Source organism: Podarcis tiliguerta (genome assembly GCF_965153285.1).
Source record: "Podarcis tiliguerta genome assembly, chromosome: 7".
NCBI lineage: Eukaryota > Metazoa > Chordata > Lepidosauria > Squamata > Lacertidae > Podarcis > Podarcis tiliguerta.
In genome coordinates this window covers 75,036,203-75,060,178 of record NC_139540.1, presented here as the reverse complement: position 1 = coordinate 75,060,178, position 23,976 = coordinate 75,036,203, and the positions used below count along the sequence as shown (strand labels likewise).

The 23,976-nt window shown below is 42.7% G+C and overlaps 1 protein-coding gene across 1 annotated transcript in view; it reads right to left on the bottom strand.

Annotated features, from left to right (window-relative positions):
- DNAH5 (dynein axonemal heavy chain 5) overlaps nt 1-23,976 on the bottom strand; it is a 159,857-nt gene that overhangs the window by 90,972 nt on the left and 44,909 nt on the right. Inside the window, exons 19-33 of the mRNA XM_083449239.1 lie at nt 23,236-23,481; nt 19,922-20,112; nt 19,731-19,827; nt 18,976-19,112; nt 15,892-16,093; nt 14,735-14,970; nt 12,685-12,903; nt 9,164-9,226; nt 7,083-7,321; nt 5,360-5,600; nt 3,658-3,857; nt 3,417-3,570; nt 2,671-2,834; nt 1,271-1,427; nt 337-549 (exon numbers count right to left, since the gene is read on the bottom strand). Coding sequence (XP_083305365.1) covers nt 337-549; nt 1,271-1,427; nt 2,671-2,834; nt 3,417-3,570; nt 3,658-3,857; nt 5,360-5,600; nt 7,083-7,321; nt 9,164-9,226; nt 12,685-12,903; nt 14,735-14,970; nt 15,892-16,093; nt 18,976-19,112; nt 19,731-19,827; nt 19,922-20,112; nt 23,236-23,481 — 2,759 coding nt within the window. The remainder of the gene's footprint in view (nt 1-336; nt 550-1,270; nt 1,428-2,670; nt 2,835-3,416; nt 3,571-3,657; nt 3,858-5,359; nt 5,601-7,082; nt 7,322-9,163; nt 9,227-12,684; nt 12,904-14,734; nt 14,971-15,891; nt 16,094-18,975; nt 19,113-19,730; nt 19,828-19,921; nt 20,113-23,235; nt 23,482-23,976) is intronic.

Below are 23,976 nucleotides of genomic sequence, written 5' to 3'. Positions count from 1 at the left end.
TTACTTATCTATTTCTATTATTAAATGTATATCCCTCCTTACCTCGCAAAGGAACTCAGGGCAGAAAACAACAAGCAACAAAAAAATATCTTAAAGTACAAAACCTTAAGTTTTTAGAGCCACCAGAGTAAACATCCTAAATGACCACTAGAGTGGGTGTTTGAGAAGTAAATATCTGAGAGCCTTTCTGGCAAGTCTAGGACTTCCTGTGCGAGAGACAGCTTCTATTCACATACACAGCAATATACTTGGCTCTTTATATCAAGCGTAATCCTTGGAAAAAGTGGAACCATCATCCCATAACTGTTTTTTGTTGGGGGGTGGTTAGAAACTTGCCTGGGCGGGGTAGGAAGAAAGAAAGTCAATTAGCTGGAAGTCCGCTTCCTGGATGCTTGCAGCTGCTTGCCGAATCACGAGATGTAAAGAGCCCTGGGACTCCTTTAAGAGGGAATTGAGCCACACCTCCACATTACCTTCTGCCATGACGGGCTTTTCCAGCTCAATTGTCTCACCTTCCCGAGAGGAGATTGAAAGGATCCGATCATAAACCTGAAAATTATACGTCTCGTGTGACAAAGTTGCATGGAACCAGGGAGAGCCAATGTACACTTTCTGATGTTGTTGAACTAACAACAACAACACAGTCATACCTTGGATCTCAAACGCCTTGGCTGCTGAACAAATCGGCTCCTGAATGATCGAAACCCAGAAGTGAGTGTTCCGGTTTTCGAATGATTTACAGAAGCTGAACATCCGGCGCGGCTTCCGGTTGGCTGCAGGAGCTTCCTGCAGCCAATCGGAAGCCGCACTTTGGTTTCCGAACGTTTTGGAAGTCGAATGGACTTCCAGAACGGATTCCGTTTGACTTCCAAGGTACGACTGTAATACTAACAACAATAATTTGTAATATATATTTCGTGGAGATTGGGGTGGCATGTAACAGTATCCACTCCAGCTTTGTGGGAAGGGAAGAGGAGTAGAAGGGATGGGTCCTGATATTCAAAAGGAAATAAAAATCAGTCAGCGCTGTTTTGTGCTCTGCATGACCTGAAAAGCCAATCCCCTTTTTCTACCCTAAACTCAACAGAGGAGCGAGAACACAGGTGAGACCTGAGCAGCCAGGTAAATGCTTTCATTAGGTTCCAAGATGGCTTCCTGTGTTTCGGGTCCTCTGAGGTTAGGGCAGGGTGTATAAAGGACTGGCTAGGTGCCCAGGACTTCAGATAACCACCGCTTCCTTTCTAAGAATTACGTTACCAGTTATGCAAACCTTTTCATGAAATTTCACAGACTTGATGTTATCAAAGACGTTGAGCAAGTGGGCCTGTATTGTATGAGAATCTGAAGCCTGGCCCAGGATTTCCAGCAGGGCAGGGTCTGACACGAAGAAGAAACGTGGAAATGAAAGCCGCTTTTTCTCCAGGTACCTGAATTTGAACAAAAACAGAATGAGCGTGGTGGTGAGTGGTGAAACACAGCTCTTGCCTGCCAAACTTCATCATAGCCTCTCAGAGACCCAGATCTTCTCCTTACCCATAGACTTCCCTGTTAATGGCAGACAGTGAGTCTCACCCTGCTCCTAGGGACTTAAAATGCTTTCATCTTGCTGCCTGGTATTACAGACCATTTGCAACATGAACTAATGAAGGCTGCTGATCCCCAAGACATGCTTAATTTAAATGATGAAGAGATAGCAAGAGAAAGCCAGAGCCACTCCGCAGGAAGATGAAGAGGCAGGCAAGGAGGGATGTGGAGGCTGAGACAGCACAGCGAAGGAAAGCCCTTCCCTGTCAGACAGAAACGCAGGTGGGATTCAGTTGCATAGTGGCAAATCCAGGTTGTACACTTAAAGTGGATTTGGCACTCTTATGCAACAACCCTGCTTCACAAAAACAAAACAGCAAGCATTTTGCTGTAAGGAAAGAGATGAAGAAATGCAGTGGAAAGTGTGAGGTAACAGCTACCGTATTTTTCGCTCTATAAGACGCACCACTGGACTAGTACCCACTGGTGGCCTTCTCATGATTTGTCCAGTCCTATTTTAAGTTACTGTATTTTTTGCTCTATAAGACGCACCAGACCACAAGACGCACCTAGTTTTTGGAGGAGGAAAACAAGAAGAAAAATATTCTGAATCCCAGAAGCCAGAACAGCAAGAGGGATAGCTGCGTAGTGAAAGCAGCAATCCCTCTTGCTCTTCTGGCTTCTGGGATAGCTGCGCAGCCTGCATTTGCTCCATAAGATGCACACACATTTCCCCTTACTTTTTAGGAGGGGAAAAGTGAGTCTTATAGAGCAAAAAATACAGTACTTGATAGAACATTGCAAGTCCCCCGCAAACATGTGAGAAGGAAAGCTCAGATAATCGGTCTGTGTTATATAATCTCCTTGCAAACTTTGCTTGAACACTTCAATCGACAGATCATCTGGAAGCAACTGCTATCTTGCTTCACAGAGATTGCTGTGAATTAAGGTTTTTTTTCTCTTAACTGTGACACAATTGCCTCAGTTTCTAGTTCTGACCATGGTAATATCAACAGTTGCAGGCCTGGTCCTTTTCAGCCACTGCAGTGGCAAATCCTAGTGGAATGCAAGCAATAAGCAGGTTTCCATTTCCTCCGCCATAACTGATTGCCCAGAGCTGAAGGATTTCTCTATAAGCAGCCTCACCCTGTAAGAGACTTTTGACAAATTTCCAACTGATCCAACAAATGAGGCAGCAGCTGTCCCATGGTTTCATCTCCAACACAGCACTGGACCACATTGGGTATTTCGTGGGCTCGCGTCATAATCTTCACCCACGATTTGTCAATGTTGGAGAAACGCTTTGCTTCCTGTGTTAAGGTACAAACAAGGGAAGCATGTTTTTCAACAGTTTAGCTTCTCATGCTATTCTCTTGCGGCCACACTAAGTACATGTTCAGGGGTGTGTTATGTTGCAAGGGACAATCATTTTATTTTATTTTTTTATTTTTTTATATAATATTTTATTAAGATTTTCACAAAAGATAAAAAGAAAAATACAAAAATAATAAAGAAAAACAATTAAAAACAATTCAAATTTTGCATAACACATTCGGACCTCCCCACACCTCCCCTCTTTGTATTCCAATTCAGTTTATGTATTCAGCAAATCCTTTCCCTCTTTACTTTATCCTTATCGTGATCTTAATATATTATATCTTTAAATTTTCAGCTGTTAACGTTCCATTTTTACATATCCCTTCATACAGTTGTTACTAAAAATCCCTTAACCTTAATCCAACATCATTCTAACATTCATTAATTTTATAATATTTATGTAAATAGTCTTTAAATTTCTTCCAATCTTCCTCCACCAAGGGACAATCATTTTAAATACTCAAATTGCCCTGAACACATCTGCCGATTCCATCAGACAAAATCAAGGCACTTACCTTTGGAAGCTGTTTGGCAATGTCTCCGCCTACAAAGACAGCCTCTAAATAGATCCACAAATTCTGCACTGTCATCCAATTCTCAATGATATCAGTAGTGTTCGAGAGGTACTGTACCCACTTTTGTATTTGAGCTTTGAATGGTGTGTTGTACCTGAAATAAATGCACGTGTTTAGACAAATTATTAAAAATGATCACATAAATAACTTATCAGAAGAGAAAATGAGTCTTCCATATTACCTGTTGCTCATTAGGGAACCCAAAATCATCAAGCTGTCCTCCATGCTTGCAATGGTTTCGGAAGTGCTGTCTCCCCTCAAGAGCAGCTCCCCGCGAGTTTTAAAGTTAGCAAAAGTAAATGTTTTGTTGTCCCACTCTGCAATCACTTGTTTCAGCTTCTGTTCAATGTCTCTCTCCTTTACTGCACTGATGCAGATATCCTATCAAATCAATCAAGATTTTTTTGCATAGAATTTAACAGCTTGTCATAGCATCACCCAATACACAGGACTTAGAGGGGCTGTACACATCACTTCAGATAAGACTGTTTCAGCTCTTTGATGCGGCCAGCAAATAGGTACATGCAGTGCTTTTTTTCCTGGGGAACGCAGGGAGACGCATACCCCTAAACATTTTGTGAATCTCAGTTTGGCCTCATTGAGGGGCAGTATTTCAATATGAGTTGGAAAATGAGAGTACCCCTAAACATTTTTTTAGGGGTGGGAGCACTGCGTACATGATTAGTGCTCAGCAGCAGCAGTTCCCATTTAAACAATGAGCTGATGTCCCTTCTGAATGACCAAGTATTGTACTACACTGGAAGTTGGTGGCTTAAGTCTGCATGAATTGGCAGTATGCAGTTAATCTTGGCTTAGCCCAGACTCTTAGCATTCTTTTTCTTAGAAAGTAGGTCAATCCAATGTCTATAAAGAAAGTTAGAAAGCAAACTGTGGAGGCAACATTCGAAGATATATTATGCAGATATGGAGGTGCTATAAGCAATCAGGAGGAAGGAATGGAAGACATTCCCTGCATCTTCCCTCCTAAATAGATTCACTCTCTTCCAACAGGACTTCTTTCAACAGTAAGAAGTACAGGTAGAGGAACGAAGCAAACAATGTGTCTTTAATAGCTGTGTGACAGGCAGCAATCAAACAGGGCAAGCCTTCTTTAGTGTGGAAATGCAACCAGTTCTCACTATCAGACATCTTACTGTATCCTTGATTTAATATCAGACCCTACATGTCAGTACAGCAGCTTGTGACATTCCGAATACTGAGGGAAACGCCAAGAATAAACCTTTTACAAACTAAACAAGTTCGTCTGGATGAACTTGGATGGAACTAGTTTGTTTTGTAAAAGTAAAAAGAAAATTTAACTGGAACTAGTTCCTTAGTGGACAGGGTTAGACAGTTTGTTTATTTATTTATTTTATTTAATAAAATGTATATACTGCTTGATTGTAAAACACAAGCAAACATCAAACTGTTTTACAAAAAGAACTAAAACGGGGCTTTTTCCCTCAGCCAGAACTCAGGTGGGTGCCATTGCTAAGAGAATGAGGGTGGTGTTCATGATGAGTCCCACCACCTCTTTTTCTAAAAAAATATCACTGACTTGAACCACTTCCTTTTTAACATGAAGTTTCTTAACACTGGGTACGGGTAGGAATTCTTTCTGCCCTTTCTTTCCTCTCATGGTCCAAACCATGTACGAGCATGTGAATAAGACAAGTGCAGGTGTCATTCTAAATATAACAAGATAGTGTTCCTGTCCTACCTTCCGTTCTTTGGTACAGAAGCATTTGCTGACAGAGATGCTAATGTTTCCTTTGTGACTGGATGCAAAGGAAGATTAAATAGGTAGATCCTAAATTTAAATACTGGAGACGTCACGTCACTTACCAATGGGCTCATCTCAGTACTGCCAGCATTATTCATACCTCAATTTCCTCTTTGTATTTCAACAAAGGTGCTTCCATGATGTTTCTCAGTTTGAATGACTCATTTTCAACATCGAAACTGTGATCAGTGAGATCGGTGATGCGCTTCCAGTGACGCGCCATCATGGCTTTATTGGACATCAGATCAAGCAAAGGGCAACATTCATTGAAGTCGTCAATTGTTTTCTTAAGGTCCAGAAATGCTTGCCACTCCTTCAAAGCTCGAGGCAGCTTGCGGCACCTAGGGGCACACACAACAACCACCCATTATTTTAACCTGATTTCAAACATTTCCACAGTGCAATTCAAACATTATGGTCCACAACTCCTATCATACCTAGCTAGGAGGACCAGGGGACAGGGATGATGGGAGTTGTAGTCCAAAAACAGTTGGAGATCCAAGTTTGAGAAACACTGACTCAGATGTAAACCCTGCTGGGTTCAAATTCTTCCTAGCCTGCAATCCCATACACATGTCTCATTTCTCATTTTGATCCTCCTTAAATATCTACTCATAATTTTCTTCAGATTTGATTCCTTTTCACTCAGGCAGTTAAGAACTCATAGCTTGTTTTCCCATAATATTTTTGCAGGCAGTGCCAATCTTCAGGCTTATGGCTTTTTATGAAACATTCTTTTAATTTAAATACAGAAGAATACAGAAGACAATTAATTGAGTAAAGAATATCACTAGTCCCCCTCCCCCTCCACCCCTTCCTCTTTATTTCACTGAAACTCATTGCATACACAGTTCAGTATTCCATAATTTATAAATTAAGTCTTCACATTTTGAGCCATATACAGCACATGAAGCACTAATAGATCATTACTGTGTTAGCAGCTGTCATTAGTGGCTATTCCAAGATTTCTATGGCACAACCTCAAGCAAATTCCACTACAGTGGTACCTCGGGTTACATACGCTTCAGGTTACATACGCTTCAGGTTACATACGCTTCAGGTTACATACTCTGCTAACCCAGAAATAGTGCTTCAGGTTAAGAACTTTGCTTCAGGATAAGAACAGAAATCGTGCTCCGCTGGCGCAGCGGGAGGCCCCATTAGCTAAAGTGGTGCTTCAGGTTAAGAACAGTTTCAGGTTAAGAACGGACCTCCAGAACAAATTAAGTACTTAACCCGAGGTACCACTGTATATATCCTTGGTTCTGAGGATATTGTGTCTGCGTAAGGAGCACTGATACCACAAGACCCACCTTAAAGCACCCTTTATCGATAGCAGGGGAAGGGAACTCTAGCTCCCATTAGCCCCAGTCACATTCCCAGTGGTCAGAGATTATGGGAGTCATAATCTCTGGAAGGCTCCAGGTTCCACGCCCTCCTCCGCCAATAAGAAAATCCAGTTTATGGTTCTCTTAAGAAGAGGTAGCGCAATCAATATTCCTATTTGTACTAAAGGCACATCTGCTTCTCACATTAAGAAACAGTCACAACACCTTTATAATTATCAGAAGTGTTGAACACTTAATGGGAGAGCAACACCTCGAAAGATGAAAATGAAATTGGTGACAGATTCTGCCTGGCAAGTCAGGGACTAAAGAAGATTAAGTAAAAAAAAAACAATCAACTGAGGCTCAATATTTGTTCCATTGCTCTTTCAGAGATTTGCTGTAAGCCGCTAAATATTAGCACCAAATTTGAAGGAGTAAATAACATGGCCCATGTTTAACGCTAAATGCAGATTGAACGTCCTGGTGTTTTCTCACCTGTTCTGAAACTCAAGGAGTTCATTATTGATCTTCTCAATGTTCACTTCTGACCAGAGGATATCATAATAGCCATTTACTGTTTCAATGATATTGTTGTACAGGCTATAAAGCTTCTGCAACAAGTTCAGCTGCTTCTTTATTTCCAGAAGCTGAGGGTACTGCGTCACGGGCAAACCAAAAAGCTCTTCGCCCCCAGTGTAGGTGATGTATTTCCGATAAAGGTTGTCAAATCGGTTCTGGAGTTTAAAATCACATTTGAGCATACGGTGCTTGAAATCGCGAAAAATAAAATGAACACGGCTCAAAGAGGCCACTTATCTAAAACAGGAATAGTTAGCAGCTAAGGGAAGCAAGAGGTATAAAATGGAATGGAGAAAGGATTCTGCAGCAGAGCTAAATTCTGCATGTGGAAGATCTCAGGTTCAACCCTGGGCAACCTCAGTTACAACTGGGAAAGATCCTGAATGTCTCTGCCAATCATTGTAAACTGTTGTTCTGACCTAGTAGAAGGTGGGTTCTTCTGAATTTGTCACAGGTTTAGTCTTCCTTCCTTGTACTAGAAAGCCCTCTAAGTTCCCAAGTACATGCTAGTTTTAAGACACACTGAAAATCAAGCCAACTTAGTTCAGGGCTGGTCACCACTAGCAGAGGAAGGGGGGTGCGGTGGGTGCGGCCCACCCTGGGTGTCAGCCCTTGGGGGGGCAACATTGCCGCACCACCACACCAGGGTGCTCACCACAGATGGTACTTGCTGCAGGTGCCAGATCAGCTAGCTCATGGGTAGGCAAACTAAGGCCCAGGGGCCGGATCCAACCAAATCGCCTTCTAAATCTGGCCCGCAGACAGTCTGGGAATCAGCGTGTTTTTACATGAGTAGAATGTGTCCTGGTTATCTAAAACGATAGAATACTTTCATATTGCTGAACTAACAGGGAGGATAGGAGCAGATATGGTACAAAAAGTGAATACGGAGTGGGCTATCTTTAAGGAATACATCAAAAGCTATGTGGAAAAAGTAGAACTTTGGACAGATACGGAGTGAATCCAGAAAACGAATAGAGTGAAAGGAGAGTGAGGTTAAGATAGAAGAAGAGATTAAAGAAATAAGAAATGCGTTTAAGCCAACTGCAAATATAAAGTAGCGAAACAAGAACGGCTGGAAGTCAAGTCACTTTGGGGGTGTTTGTGTGGGGTAGGTGTGTTGATATGTATAGGATAGGCAGGGGCGAATGAAGGTGTTGTGACACCTGGGGTGGGGCATCGCTACATAGGGCGCATGTGCGGTGTCGCTATGTACGACACATGCGCTGTATGTAGCAGCGCTGCACATGCGCTGTACATAGCAGTCTGCCAGCGGCGCCACTCCAGTGCTGTACAGACGGTGCCGGGATCCTCTGCTCGTGGCTGCAGCCGCGAACGGAGGATCCTCCACATGGGGCTGCGGCGGTGCGATGGCTGCTCGTGCCGCCATGGGGTGCCTTCTTGTCACCCCCCACCCCCAGACATGGCACCCGGGGCACACCGCCCCACCACCGTTCGACGTCACTGAGTATAGGTAGGTATTATATAGAGTGCTGTAGGTACGTGGGTGGCACTGTGGGTTAAACCACAGAGCCTAGGACTGGCCGATCAGAAGATCGGTGGTTTGAATCCCCGTGATGGGGTGAGCTCCCGTTGCTCGGTCCCTGCTCCTGCCAATCTAGCAGTTCGAAAGCATGTCAAAGTGCAAGTAGATAAATAGGTACCACTCCAGCGGGAAGGTAAAAGGTAAACGGCGGAAAGATGTGCTGCTCTGGTTCGCCAGAAGCGGCTTAGTCATGCTGGCCACATGACCCGGAACCTGTACGCTGGCTCCCTCGGCCAATAAAACGAGATGAGCGCCGCAACCCCAGAGTCGGTCACAACTGGACCTAATGGTCAGGGATCCCTTTACCTTTACCTAGGTATGCTTTATGTTATGAAAATAAGGTACTGTGTTGTGCATATGTACTGTGTAAATGTAAATGTATGTGTTCTATATGTTAATAAAATATTTTAATAATAATAAAAAAGATATGGGCTAAAAGGTCAAAGAATACCTGGAACATGATGAGTCTGTCACTAGCTTCCTGAGGTTCAATACCAGTCACCATGGGACCATTCTGGAAGAGAGAATTGACATATCCTATAAATAAAAGTCCCATACATTTGTATAGCCTTTCAGAAAAAATAAAAATCACCCTTAGTTTTAAAAACTTCTCCATTCTGCCACCCCTATTCTGGCTACTTCATAAATTTTTTTTATAAAAAAAAAAGTTTAGTAAATTTCAGATAATCTGTAGAACTGTTGAAAGATTATTAGCTTTATTTCACAGAATCACAGAATTGTAGAGTTGGAAGAGACCACAAGGATCATCTAGTCCAACCCTCTGCACTGCACGAATCCTTTTTGCCCAACGTGGGACTCAAACCCACAACCCTGAGATTAAGAGTCTTGTGCTCTACCAATTGAGCTATCCCAGGTGAGCCACAGCATGGCAGATAGGGGGCTTTAAGCCTTTGCCCGTGCTGTGGTTGTAATCCAGATGAGGACCCCCATGCACTGGGAGAAAGACAGACAGACAGACAGACAGACAGACAGACAGACAGACAGACAGCAATTCAAATTGCAGGTGTTGGGAGGGGGGCTCTGATCTGAATCAGGACTGAAGTGGGGACAACTACTTCAAAAGCTCCCAGATTTGACAGTGGAGTGGAAAAATTAAGATTCCCTCAGTAAAAGCAATTATCTCCCCCCCCCCCCGACACCCTCCTGCATTCACCAAAGGATGTCAGTCCCATAGATTACGCTCTGGCACATGGATCAAACTTGAAACCTGTACAGAATGGAGCATGCAGGGTACTACAATAACAGTGTGATACAATCACAGAGAGCTGGTTCGCACATACAATAGTGCCTTATATGAGGGAATGCATCCCTATAAATTGAACGCAGTATGTTCGATGCCACTTCTAACACAAAGCTTTGCAACAGAGTTGGGTCATATATTTAGCTACAAGTCACCAATTGCACGGTAACCAGGTGTACAATACAATGGTACCTCGGTTTTTGAACAGCTTAGTTCCCAAACAACTTGGAACTCAAACACTGCAAACCCAGAAGTAGGTGTTCCGGTTTTCAAACTTTGCCTCAGAAGCCGAATGTGCTCCTGAGCTTCCGTTTTTACCCTTGTGCAGCTAATTTAAGTCCCGTCCCCCCATCGTAATTAAAGCCTTCTGTTTCTGATTGCAGTGTTCTGAGGTGATATTTGGTGCTTTTGTTTTTGCTTTTTTAAAAAAATTGCCTTTTTGTTTGTGTGGCTTTTTCATTTTTGTGACTGTGGCCTGCTCTTCGTTTTATGGGACTCTTGACTTGTGACTTCGTTTTTGTAACTTGTTTTTGTGACTGGAACCCAGTTCAGCTACTGATTGATTGGTTGTGTGACTGTGGAAATGGATAAAAGCCCCCAAACAATGACTATCATCAATGCAGGTAAGGAAAAAAAAATTATTTTAATTTTTATCATCTACAATACTGTCTTATTTATTTTATATTACAGAACATTGATTATTGCTTTCATTTTATGGATCAATGATCTTGTTAGATAGTAAAATTCATGTTAAATAGCTGTTTTAGGGGTTGTTTTTAAAAGTCTGCAGCGGATTAATCTGTTTTGCATTACTTTCTATGGGAAAGTGCACCTTGGTTTTGGAATGTTTTGGTTTTGGAACGGACTTCCAGAATGGATTAAGTTTGAGAACCAAGGTACCACTATATAGTATATGCATGCATATGTGAACCAACCCTTATTCTAAAATCAGGAGTGGGGAGTCTTTAGTCCTCCTGATATTGCTTGACTGCAAGTCCCATCATCTTTGACCACTGACCTTGCTGGCAGGAGCTAATGGAAATTTGAGTCAAACAACATCAGAATAGCCACAGGTTTCGCACCTCTATCTTAGAACCATCTGACAATGTTAACCCTTCCCAAAGGCTTAAGAAAGGACACAATCTTATTGCATGACTTTGTGTTGGTACTAAAAGGTTAAGAGGTAACAAGTCGCTCTAATCACTGAGCAGCTGGAAGTCATTAAGCATCCAGGAATGTGAGTTAGTTTGTATAAATAGTCAGTTCACCCGTGTGTTTCCGCCCCCCCCTGCCCCTTTTTTGACCTGACTCGCAGACTCAGTTTGTGGCCATGGGCGTGTTTGCTGATATGAGTTAAGTTTAGAGTAAAGTTTTCTTTATGCCGGAGATAAAAGCATGTGTGCTTTATTGCCAGGGTTTTTCTTTTGTAAATAAAGTTTTTTTCTGAGTTCCAAAGTGCTTGCTCCAGGATTCTTCATTGAAAGGTACTGACTCTCCTGCCTTCTTCAACCGCTGCACGAAATTCTCTGCTGAGATAAGATTTATGGCGTTGGAAGCGCACTGGACGTTTACTTAACATTAAACTAATTAAAGTTTAATGGACACTTTGGAATATCTTCCCTATTAGAAGACTTCCAGAGCCTGACCTGGAGATAAAAACATTTATATAGTTGTAGTTTTGTTTGTCGGCTGACGTTGGCCTTTTAAGACAATGCTGTTTAAGTATGGGACTGTTTAAATGTGTGTGAGTGCTTTGTTTTGTTACGAACTGGTTTTGCATAGGGATGAAAAGGCAGGTTATACACTTTAAACACACACTATCAATTAGAGCAGACTGCTTCATTGCAACCCATTAAAAAGAAGGCATCCACAGACCAAAAGAACCTAGCCAACCTAGTCTAGCTATTTTCAGTCCACAATCCAACCCCCTTAATGGAATTTGGGTTATCATCACCCATACTTGTTCTGTATAAAAAACAACAACAGCCTGAGATTATTCTTCAAGACAGATCATAGGATTGTGGAGCTGGAAGGGACCCCAAGAGGATGTAGTCAACTAAAATATACCGTATTTTTCACTCTATAAGACGCACCAGACCATAAGACGCACCTAGTTTTTGGAGGAGGAAAACAAGAAAAAAAATACAGCGGTGCCTCGCAAGATGAAATTAATTCGTTCTGCGAGTTTTTTCGTCTTGTGAGTTTTTTAATCTTGTGAAGCACCGCTGTGTATTGATGGTTTCCCATAGGAATGCATTGGCAGTTTTTAAAAAAAGGCGCAAGACGTTTCGTCTTGCGAAGCAAACCCATAAGGAAATCCGTCTTGTGAAGCAACTCAGAAAACGAAAAACTCTTTCGTCTTGCGAGTTTTTCGTCTTCCAAGGCATTCGTCTTGCAAGGTACCACTGTATTCTGAATCTCAGAAGCCAGAACAACAAGAGGGATCGCTGCGCAGTGAAAGCAGCGATCCCTCTTGCTGTTCTGGCTTCTGGGATAGCTGTGCAGCCTGCATTCGCTCCATAAGACGCACACACATTTCCCCTTACTTTTTAGGAGGGAAAAAGTGAGTCTTATAGAGCAAAAAATATGGTACTTTCAGTGTTTAACGCTTGACGCCTTTTCAGGCAGCTTCCCAAAAAATCTATACCTTACAAATAACAAAATGATATCCCCACCACCACCCACCACCCCAGTTTACTATGATCCTTCACCTTCTCATAATCCAAGTAGTACTGATCGCAGTCTTCCACAAATATCTCCACCGTGCTTATGAGCTCCCCTCTGAATTTGGGTTGCAAGGCTACTAATTCATTCTGCACTTCGTTTCCTCGAACCAGTACTTTCTCCCAGGTATAACGCAACGTGTCCACCTTTTCCATCTCTTCCTTTGCCACCAAGAGCTCATACTTGTTTAACATTGCATAGGACTCCTGCCGGGACAAAAGGCTGTTATCTATGACCATCAAAAAATAATCACCTGCATATAAGTATGTACATAATGAAACATTCTTTGGGGAACTAAAGATCAAAAATGTAGCAGGTGGTCCTGCTAAAGATGCAAAGGAGCTAGGCTGGTGGAACAGGTAACTTAAAATTGACGGTGACATGGAATTTTAATTAGCTGTACTTCTAGTTCGGCAACATGGCACCAGGGATGCAACAGAAATCTAAGAATTTCAGTTCTGAGAGTGAATCATATTTGCAGCTACAGATATGTGCCCCAGAGGTTGCCCCCAGAACTGAGGGGGCCCAGAGCTCAGTGTGTGCACCTGATGTCACATGAGCCATACATAATGAAACCACCCCTCCCTCTATCAAGAACAATTTTCTGTTTATGATGAATGATGGGCATATGTAAAAATAAGAAGATATCCATGCCAAATGAATAGAGATATATAAATTGGCTTAGTACGGCTTAATATTGGTATTGGTGCTGACCTTTAAAGCCCGAAATGGCCTCGGTCCAGTATACCTGAAGGAGCGTCTCCACCCCCATTGTTCTACCTGGACACTGAAGTCCAGCGCTGAGGGCCTTCTGGTGGTGCCCTCACTGCGAGAAGCCAAGTTACAGGGAACCAGGCAGAGGGCCTTCTTGGTAGTGGCGCCCGCCCTGTGGAACGCCCTCCCACCAGATGTCAAAGAGAACAACTACCTGACTTTTAGAAGACATCTGAAGGCAGCCCTGTTTAGGGAAGCTTTTAATGTTTGATGCATTACTGTATTTTAATATTTTGTTGGAAGCTGCCCAAAGTGGCTGAGGAAGCCCAGACAGATGGGTGGGGTATAAATAATATATTATTATTATATAATATCTCCATTTGCACAAGCAAGCAAAATAACAAGATAGTCTTCCATTAATGATAATTTCTCATTTCACTCAAATTGGGAAACAAGGATTAATGGTTTCAGAACAAGGCAGAATAGTGTTCTAAACCTACTAACCATAGTTACCCAATCTGGGCGATATGAGAAACTATAGTTAATGGTAGAGTTCTTGGTTTGTTTGCTTCGTCATGCAAAGGGAGGAACAAAGGGAATATGTAGACAGCCAAAGGCTTCTTCATAAATGATTGTCTGAACACTAATGCTAGGAGGATCTGAAAGGATCTGCAAGAAATCAGAAAAACCTGCCCTTGCAAAAATTGCAAATCCTCTCTTTTTTCTAGAGAAATGCACAAAGAATTCAATGTCGCTTTTCAACATCCACCAAAGCAAGGAACATTTTGCACAACCTGACATGTCACTAAACAGTTAAATTAGTGACCAAGGAAAAATCATTAACATCTCATGTGAAACACTGTTGACCAAACAATTTCAAGCCATCCTTTCGATGGATCCTGCACTACTGTGTTAGTTGAAGCGATAATGAGCCCCATCATAAACATACAATAGCAGATTAAGCCGTGGAGAAATATATAAAATACCTAATTTGTTTGTAAAATGGAGGGGAGGTATAAAGGAGTCCATAACTTTGCATCAACATCAGGTATGGGGAGGAAAATTGGTTTGATCAGCATTTAAATTTAATTTGTTTTTTTATGTGAGATATTATTGTTTTGATGTTCTTAGCTGCCTTGAAATTCCACTAGGAGAGAAAGGCAGGATATTAAATTGCATTGGGGAGGGGGGAATTATATAAAATAAACAAAAGAGCACAGCAGACTGTGATAGGACCCTGAGTTGTGGGCCAGGATGGGGACAGACACAATTCAGTGCCAAAGATCCCATCAGGAAATGGGTACAGGCTCCCTTTCCAACTACCTCAATTGGTCCCACTTGGAAGTCTATGGGGATCTGTTGCTCTCGGATCTCTTTTAAGGCAGCCATTGCTATCCTTATGTCATCCAAGTCTTTAATCGGACGGTTCAGTTTCTTGCTGATTTCCTCTACAAAGGCAAATATGTTTTCCATCTCTGTCCTGTATTTCTTGTTACAGTGGCGTCCAAAAGCAACCATCCAAGCCTTGGTTTCTGTTGTTAGGGCCAATTTCAGATCCGCTGAGGGAACAAAAAATCATTCAGTGACAGCCAGCTAAGGAAGTAGTGACACACCCCTTCCTGAATCCACCCCTCCTCCTTTTTCCATTCCGTGAATTTGGCGAGAAGGGACCAAAAACAAAACAGCTTTTATAATGCATTGTAACATACAGTCATGGGACGCAGGTGGCGCTGTGGGTTAAACCACAGAGCCTAGGACTTGCCGATTAGAAGGTTGGCAGTTCGAATCCCTGCAATGGGGTGAGCTCCCATTGCTCAGTCCCTGCTCCTGCCAACCTAGCAGTTCGAAAGCACATCAAAGTGCAAGTAGATAAATAGGTACTGCTGCGGTGGGAAGGTAAACAGTGTTTCCGTGCGCTGCTCTGGTTCGCCAGAAGCGGCTTAGTCATGCTGGCCACATGACCCGGAAGCTGTACGCCGGCTCCCTCGGCCAATAAAGCGAGATGAGTGCCGCAACCCCAGAGTCAGTCACAATTGGACCTAATGGTCAGGGGTCCCTTTACCTTTACCTAATATACAGTCATACCTTGGTTTTGGAACAGTTTAACTCCCAAACATGTTGGCTCCTGAACGCCGCAAACCCAGAAGTGACTGTTCTGGTTTGCAAACTATTTTTGGAAGCTGAACATCTGACGGGGCTTACACAGCAGCCATTCGGAAGCCGTGCTTTGGTTTTGGAAGTCGAACAGACTTCCGGAATGGATTCCGTTCAACTTCCAAGGTATGACTGTACGTTCATTAGAACCAATAGGTAGAGCAAAAGGAGTGACATTTACAACACAAATGCTATATATGAGTTCAATGGGATTTACTCTCAGGGAGGTGTGTGATGGATTGCACCCTTTTTGTTTTAAGCAAGATTCGCAAATGCAACAGAGACTAGCATGAATTTGATGGCATTTGAATATTAAATCACCATACCAGTAAATAGCGCAACTGTTCCCACACATATGTATTCAGGCTCAGAGTTAATTTCGAGTTCTAAGTCTCTGTAATATAGAATTTGGGATTCAAATTCAGAAAGCAGAGGGCTTCCTTTGATGAAGTTTTCAATGGTTTCCTCTTTCTCTCTCTGCCAGATGTGATGGTAACATCTGAAGCGCTCCAAGGCTGCAAGGACTTCCTGAAACATTAACAAGTCACAAAGTAAGGCGGCTGAATAAGCCAGCTCCACTACAATGTTTTACCTGGTTCCTAGGAAAAATGTGCAGGAAGAGTTAAGATTAGAATGAAAACAAACTCAAAGAAGTTGTGAACCTTCAAAAAGGAGTATATTTAATTCTGATCAAAAGAAAGACTTTGCAAAAGAGGACTCAAATTTCAATATTACAATAATTCAGAATAATAAGAAATTGTTATCTAAAACATATAATCTCCTAATGGACTAGGAATTGATGGATGAAGAAGTGAAAGAAACGATGATAAAATGGGCCCAAGATGTCGGCCATACTATTTATCTAGAGCAATGGGAGAAACTCTGGCAAGGAGCTATTCGATTTACCCTCATACACAATCAAAGAAAATTTTGTTAAGATGTTCCACAGGTGGTATCTAACACCAGCTAGGTTGGCAAAGATATATAAATTGAAATCCAACATTTGTTCGAGATGTGGTAAAGAAATAGGAACAACAATACATATGTGGTGGAAATGTGAGGAAATTAAGAAATTCTGGACAGTAATACATGAAGAATTGAAGAAGATGCTGAACATATCAATAATTAAAAAACCAGAGAGATATCTCCTTGGATTGATGGGGAAGAAATAGCACGGCAGCTAGAGTAGTGATTGCTACTAAACGGAAATCACAAACTCTACCTTCAAGGGAGGAATGGATTTGTAAATTAAATGAATACTTAGCTTAGGCGAAATTAACAGTTATGATAAGAAATCAATCGAATCAAAAATTTAAAAAGGAGTGGAAATGTTTTGATGAATATATGGAAAAATATTGTTCAAAAAAAGATATACTAATATGCCTAGATGAAAATGTAAAGTATCAGAGGGAATGTAAGTTAGTAAGGAAGGACAATAAGTATACATACATGAATTGAGAAGTCTGCAGAATGCAAGATAAATGTACTGTAATCTCAAAATGTAGAGGAAATTGAGTGGGGGCAGAGGGAAGCGAGGGACAAAAGAATATTACGTTTGATTGAGGATATAAATGATAAATATATGCGGGGATGGGGATTATGTGGGGATGGTTTTGGTATATTTGCATTGTGATGTAATATGGAATAAAATTAATTTTAAAATTTTTAAAAGAAGTTGTGAACCTTCAAAAAGGTTTGTCATGTTGCATTTATTCAAGTAGCTTAGCATGGAGTTGTGTGCTCAGTCAAAGCAACATCCACAATCACACACACAAAAATCTAATTTACAGTTTACATAAATTGCAAAAGGTTAAAGCTACAAGCTCCCAAACATGCAAACAGACCAGCATTGTGAGCCAAGAAAAAGGTCCCATCTCAACTGGCTGTTATATAGTCCAAAAAGGTCACTATTTCTTTCTAGCTCCTGTATGCAAACCCTGCAGTCTTGAATGGCTTAACGAATAAACAAAGATGCTCTCTGCAGAATGGCAAAATCACATGCCGTGTTGCAATGTGGGTTTGGTTAGCTGGAAATGGAAGGGACCCAGAACAGCCCTTCCGTTCATGGTCTGGTACAGAAAAGGCCTTCAGGCATGTATTGAGACAAAGCTCTTGATAGGGTGTTTTCCTTCACAATGTAAGGAAAGTCACAAAGCCAAAAGCAAAAGTAGTTAAGCACCTATAGCCAATGAGATTTATTTGTTGTTATTTTCCCCATTTCGAGGACTGTGGAATTCTGCTAGCTCAGAAGGCTGCCCAGGTCAGACATGGACCTGCAATAGTTGCATTCTGCCACCCTCTCCTTCTCATGGAAATTCCACTCAATATTGATGCAGAGCAGATTCCAACATAAACTTAAATACGTGGCAGGATTCCCAAAAAATAGACCAGAACCAATTGTACAGTGGTGCCTCGCAAGACGAAAAGAATCCGTTCCAGGAGTCTTTTCGTCTTGCGGTTTTTTCGTCTTGTGAAGCAAGCCCATTGACGGATTAGCGCTATTAGCGCTGTTGGCACTTTAAGGGCTAAAAACGGCTTTTTAAGGGGGGGGATTAGCGGTTTTGCTGCTAAAATGCTTCTAGCAGCTTAGCGATTCAGAATAAGGGGTTTTGGAGCAAAAAAACCCCTCAAAATTGTTCGTCAATTTTCGTCTTGCGAAGCAAGCCCATAGGGAAATTCGTCTTGCGAAGCGCCTCTGCAGACGGAAAACCCTTTCGTCTTGCAGGTTTTCCGTCTTGCGAGGCATTCGTCTTGCGGGGCACCACTGTATTTAATCCAGCAGAGCTTTACTGCTCCTGAAGGCAAATGAGCATAATGGTAACAAATCTAATCAAATCAGGATTGGCGCTGTCTGTAAGAAATCCATTTGCAGCAGACTTAACTTAAACTTACAATAACTTATAACAAAGCTGAAACTTAAAACTAAGCATACTATATACAGAACACCACACCAGAAGGAAAGAGATAGAAAGAGTGAAAACAGGACACCTTCTGGCCTTACTATTATAGTCAGCATGACCTTGACAGAAGAGCATGAACTTAAACAGGACCAGTTCAAGCCAGCTGCACTCAGCTTCTCTGAAGGTATAACCCAAACATCATAAACCTTCTGCTTGTTTCTTTCACACAGAGAAGCTTCCAGAACCCTCTTGAACTAATTAGAATAGGAAAGATCTCTACACAGCAGATCAATACTTTCTGCACTAAGAAATTCAAACTGACACTCCGAACAATGTTTGCAGTCCCATTTTTCCACTGACTTCTGCCAATTCCTTCCTCCTCCTCCTCTTCCTCTTGCTTTCCATGTACTTTCCTCCCCATCCCTTTCTGTGACTCTTTTCTCTTCCCGGTTTGGTTACTTCCTTTTACCAGCCACCTCACTTAAAGATCCCCTCTACACATTTACTTACCCTTTTGGTGGAATTGATAGATGTGCTAAGAACGGACATCAGCTTAATTATTTCCTTATTCTCTGAAATGCTTTTGTAGTAGTTCTTGTTTTGGACAGGAGAAGGCAAGATCAGAGAGGCTGTATCCGAAGCAGTGTCTTGAGCGGGGAAAAATTGCAGTCATCACATTAATACATTAGGCCTCAGAGACAAAATCAGAAATGTCAAAACACATCTTCATTATATATTGTGCTGACCATTCTAAAAACTTAAGCACAGCCTAAAATCACATGCTGATAGCTTTGCAGTATATTGATGCTAAGTTAAGTAATAGGCTCTTGTTCAATTGCTTCCTGGAGAACATTTCAATCTTCTCCTGGTGATTCTGTTATCTTATTTATTTGTTAAATATGGATTCCAGACAAGGTCTCTTGACATGTATTCATTTTTACGTTGACAAGCTACACCTCACTTCAGGCTTTGAGGGCCTCCATATATTATAGAATGTGGCAAAAAAAATACACATGGGGACTAATGCATCTGGTTTTGCTGATGTTTTAACATGCAAAAATCATCCCGAGTTGCACACGTCAGCCTGCTTGCAGGATCCTGCTCATGAATTCCTCCAAAAATTATGTAGAACCCTTGTAAACTTCACTTGCTTAGGAGATCTAAGTTACCATAAATGTTCCTTAATAACAATTTTTTAAAGTACAGATTTCTGCCAGTATATCTAATAAAGGCAAGATTCATACATAAGTGCTGCAAAGTATTACCAAGGATATTTCCAACTTCAGTTTGTCTCATTTCAGTCTCGGAATCGCTGTCTCCTTCATTTCGCAAAGCAGCCATTTTACTTTCTAGCATCTTTTGCTGGGCAGAAACAAAGGGGAGAGGGAGATTATGTGGTACCCAAACCTGAATGTATCTTATCAGGAAAGTTATCAGAAACACAGAGGTGCCATACCTTGGATAGCCTCTCCTTGCTCCACTGGCCAACTCCTTTCATGACGCTTACAATGCAGTCCACAGCCTTGTTGAGCGTTTGCTGTACTTCCTCAAGTGTGGGCATCATAGCAAAATTTGGAATGGAAAGGATAACACTAGCCTTAAAAATGGGCTGAGCACTCTGTCTCTGCTTGGAGGCACTCTCCTTATCTAAAAAGAAATGCAAGTGTCAGGCTTCGGGGAATCAGCTTTCTCCCCCATCGCAGTAGATAAGCAGAACAAAGGAAAAGAAGTCTTCTTACCAGTTAGAAACTATAATAATCATAGCAAGAGAACAAAGAACACATCTCCTAAGTAATGGTGGTGCTCCCAATTAAGGACTCCACCCCCTTCTGTCCCTATTAATCTATGGCACTTTTGTATCTCGTGATCTGAGTTTATACCCTCTGTGCTTTCTGTTCTGCCACTTTCTGAGCTCTTCTCGACTTTGGGGAGGGTGGTGGAGGAATGCTGTCTAGAGACTGTGAATCTGTTAATCCTCTCCCTTCCAGTTTTTCGTCTCCTAGCTGTTCCCCATCCAGTATTTCCCAGCTTCTGCCTTCTGAAATATGTCCCTCTGCAAACCACTGTTCCAAATCTATACTGTCCTCCTGCTCCTGGGAAGATTCAAGATCCAGATCAGGAACAGGGGGAGGGCGAGGCTCCCAACACTCCTCCTCAGTGCAGCCCTCTGCAGCACAGTCCCTGACAGCAAGACAGACAAACCATTATTAATCCAGGACAGTCTGCTGAAGAAAAATAAGAATCTCCAGGTGTCAAGTCTTCAGGGAACCCTATCCCTCCCCCAGTGGGAGCCAAAAATGCAGATAAATACAAAGAGTCCTTAGCACATAATTTATTCAGTATTCACACAGAGAAAGAATGTAGCCTCTATTCAATGATGGTGTTGCTCCAAGTAAAGTCCCACTCCCCTATATCTCCCTTATTTGACGTCACTCCTGCGTCTGTTAATCGGAGCTTTCTGCCTCTGAGCTCTCTGTTCTAATACCCTCAATGCCCATCTGGTCTTGGGAGAGCGGGGGCAGGAATGTTTTCCAAGGACACTGAGTCTGTCAGCTGGCTCTCCCCCGGTGCTTCTCCTTCTTCCTGCTCTCCCCTTCCAGTATTTCCCAGCTTCTTCCCTCTGCAGCCTCTGAACTATGCCCTTCCGCAAACCACTGTTCTAAATCTATACTATCTTTCTGATTTCAGGAAGGTTCAGGAGAAGGGGATGGCCCCCACCGTTCCTCTTCAGTCCAGTCCCTGATACAGATGACTTGGTGACACTCCAAAAGTGTTTCCACTGGAGGTGTCCATGGTTCTGGTTTGGCTTGGGGTGGTAAACTAAAAAAAGAACTATTCCTTGTAAATCCTTATATGACTCAGCACAGACAGACCCTGCACATATAGTGTCCATTATTCCACATGCACCAGCTCATGCTAGCCATGCAGCCCTGAAGAGGAGATGACCACCATAACAATCTGACAGTGGAGATTACATGTGCAGCAGAAGCACACCCAACACACCCAATCCTCAGTCCCATAGACGTTCCCATGATGTGCCTTCACTAGAACAAATCTGTATTGCGGGAGTATGCTAGGATTTGCAGCACTTGCGTTGTGGCCCACACACTGTGTCTCGGTGTGCTGGCAAACAAGGTTGCGTGTGGTGTCCATGCTGAGAGAGCATAAGTCTGCTCGACGCCATATCTTCTCTGATTAAACAGCAGCATTCTGTCAACGCAGACATCTAGGATTATTTAACCATGCTCCTCATCAAAACCCACAGCGGTTCATAAAGAAAGCACTAGCATGTATTTTCAATGCACTGCAGAACTTCAAAGCACCTTTGTCCCCAATCTGTCTGCATTCTTTCCCCCTTTTGCATGAAAGAGTAATATTCAGGAAGCTACAGTCCACCTCCATTAGCATCGGGGGAAGTTATCCCACTGATGTCAAGGGGAAGCAGATTGTGTGCCCTGGGAACCTTATCTGCTCTGTTTGATTGCTAAAGTCTGCTTTGTGCATAGACTATGGTGTAGCACACAAGTCGGTGGGGAGACGCAGAGGATGGAATAATCAGCCTCAATGCTAAAAATTAGGACTTGTCCAGGAGATACTGTATTTTTTGCTCTATAAAATGCACCAGACCATAAGACGCACCTAGTTTTTGGAGGAGGAAAACAAAACAAAAAAATATTCTGAATCTCAGAAGCCAGAACAGCAAGAGGGATCACTGCGCAGCGAAAGCAGCAATCCCTCTTGCTGTTCTGGCTTCTGGGATAGCTGTGCAGCCTGCATTCGCTCCATAAGACACACACACATTTCCCCTTACTTTTTAGGAGGGGAAAAGTGAGTCTTATAGAGCAAAAAATACGGTAAGTCCATTGCCGGTTCAAATAACAGCATGCAGCCTGTCCGGTATCCCCTAAGGCAGGCTTCCTCAAACTCAGCCCTCCAGATGTTTTTGGCCTACAACTCCCATAATCCCTAGCTAGCAGGACCAGTGGTCAGGGATGATGGGAATTGTAGTTTCAAAACATCTGGAGGTCCAAGTTTGAGGAAGCCTGCCCTAAGGTAACCTGCTGCCCTTGGGGGACAGTGAAATACAGTATGTTAGGGGAAAGATTCAGCTGGCAGCCTAATGAGCTTTTCAGCGTGGAATTGGGGAGGTAAGGCAACAGCTAGCCCTTTGCCTCAGGTGGCAAAATGTCTTGAGCTGGCCTTGGCTGATCTGGCAAAGTTTTGTTGTTGTTGTTTAGTCGATTAGTCGTGTCCGACTCTTCGTGACCCCATGGACAAGCGCACGCCAGGCACTTCTATCTTCCACTGCCTCCCACAGTTTGGTCAAGCTCATGCTGGTAGCTTCTAGAACACTATCCACCATCTTGTCCTCTGTCGTCCCCTTCTCCTTGTGCCCTCCATCTTTTCCAACATCAGGGTCTTTCCCAGGGAGACTTCTCTTCTCAAGAGGTGGCCAAAGTATTGGAGTCTCATCTTCACGATCTGTCCTTCCAATGAGCACTCAGGGCTGATTTCCTTCAGAATGGATAGGTTTGATCTTCTTGCAGTCCATGGGACTCTCCAAAGTCTCCTCCAGCACCATAATTCAAAAAGCTTTAAACAAGCAAAGCTTTAAACAAGCCGAATATTGTACCATCCAACTGTGCAGTCTCACCTAAGGCCACCAACAGCCAGTTCCATCAACAGCTTGTAAGAAGATGGGATGTTTGAAATTTTAACCGTGGTTTCGCTATGCCCAGCTTGTCCTGCTGAGTATGGCACGAGACTTACCTAAGAAGCTGAACATAGAAGAGGCTTGGATGCGCCTTCGCATGGCCTCCAGGGTGTTGCGAGTAACTTTCAGAAGAGCATCCACGTTGCGGTGGTTGAAATGGGACAGCAGCTCTTGGGCTTCTTCCTCTAGCATTTCCATTTCCCTCTTCTTTTTCTTGGTCAAGGGGGAAGACAAGCCTGCTGACATCTGGCTAGCTGTGTGCGAGGATGCTAAAGGGTCCGATGGCCCATCCTCCTCCGCTCCTGGGAACAGTAATCAGTGGAGTTAAGTCAGTAGCCTTCTGAGCAACCAGTCCTTAATCTTGACTATGTGCACAGGAAATGTGCCCGAATCCCCAGTCGCACAGAAAGCTCTGTGTGAATATGAATAGAAACTTTATACAGACCTTCCCTGTGCAACAAGGGGAGGGGAGAAACACTCACAATGAAATTGGGACTAGGGCTTGCACATGCACCCATCCCCCTTAGAGATATTTTGTGTTCATCTGAACATGCCTTCGGTCTGTCTGTCTGTCTGTTTCTTTCTCTCACTTTTTCTTGTTGTTAGCCACTTATGTAATTCGCTAGTTAATATGAGTCAGAAGCATAGCTGTCAGCTTACAGATTTGAAAATAAGGGACCAGTAGCCTCGAAAATAAGGGATCAGCAGCCAAAATTAGGGATTTTCCGAACACAGGTATGTTCAACTTCTGAGCCCCTCCGAGCCAAAGGCAGAAAGCCCAGCCAGCAGCCAAACAA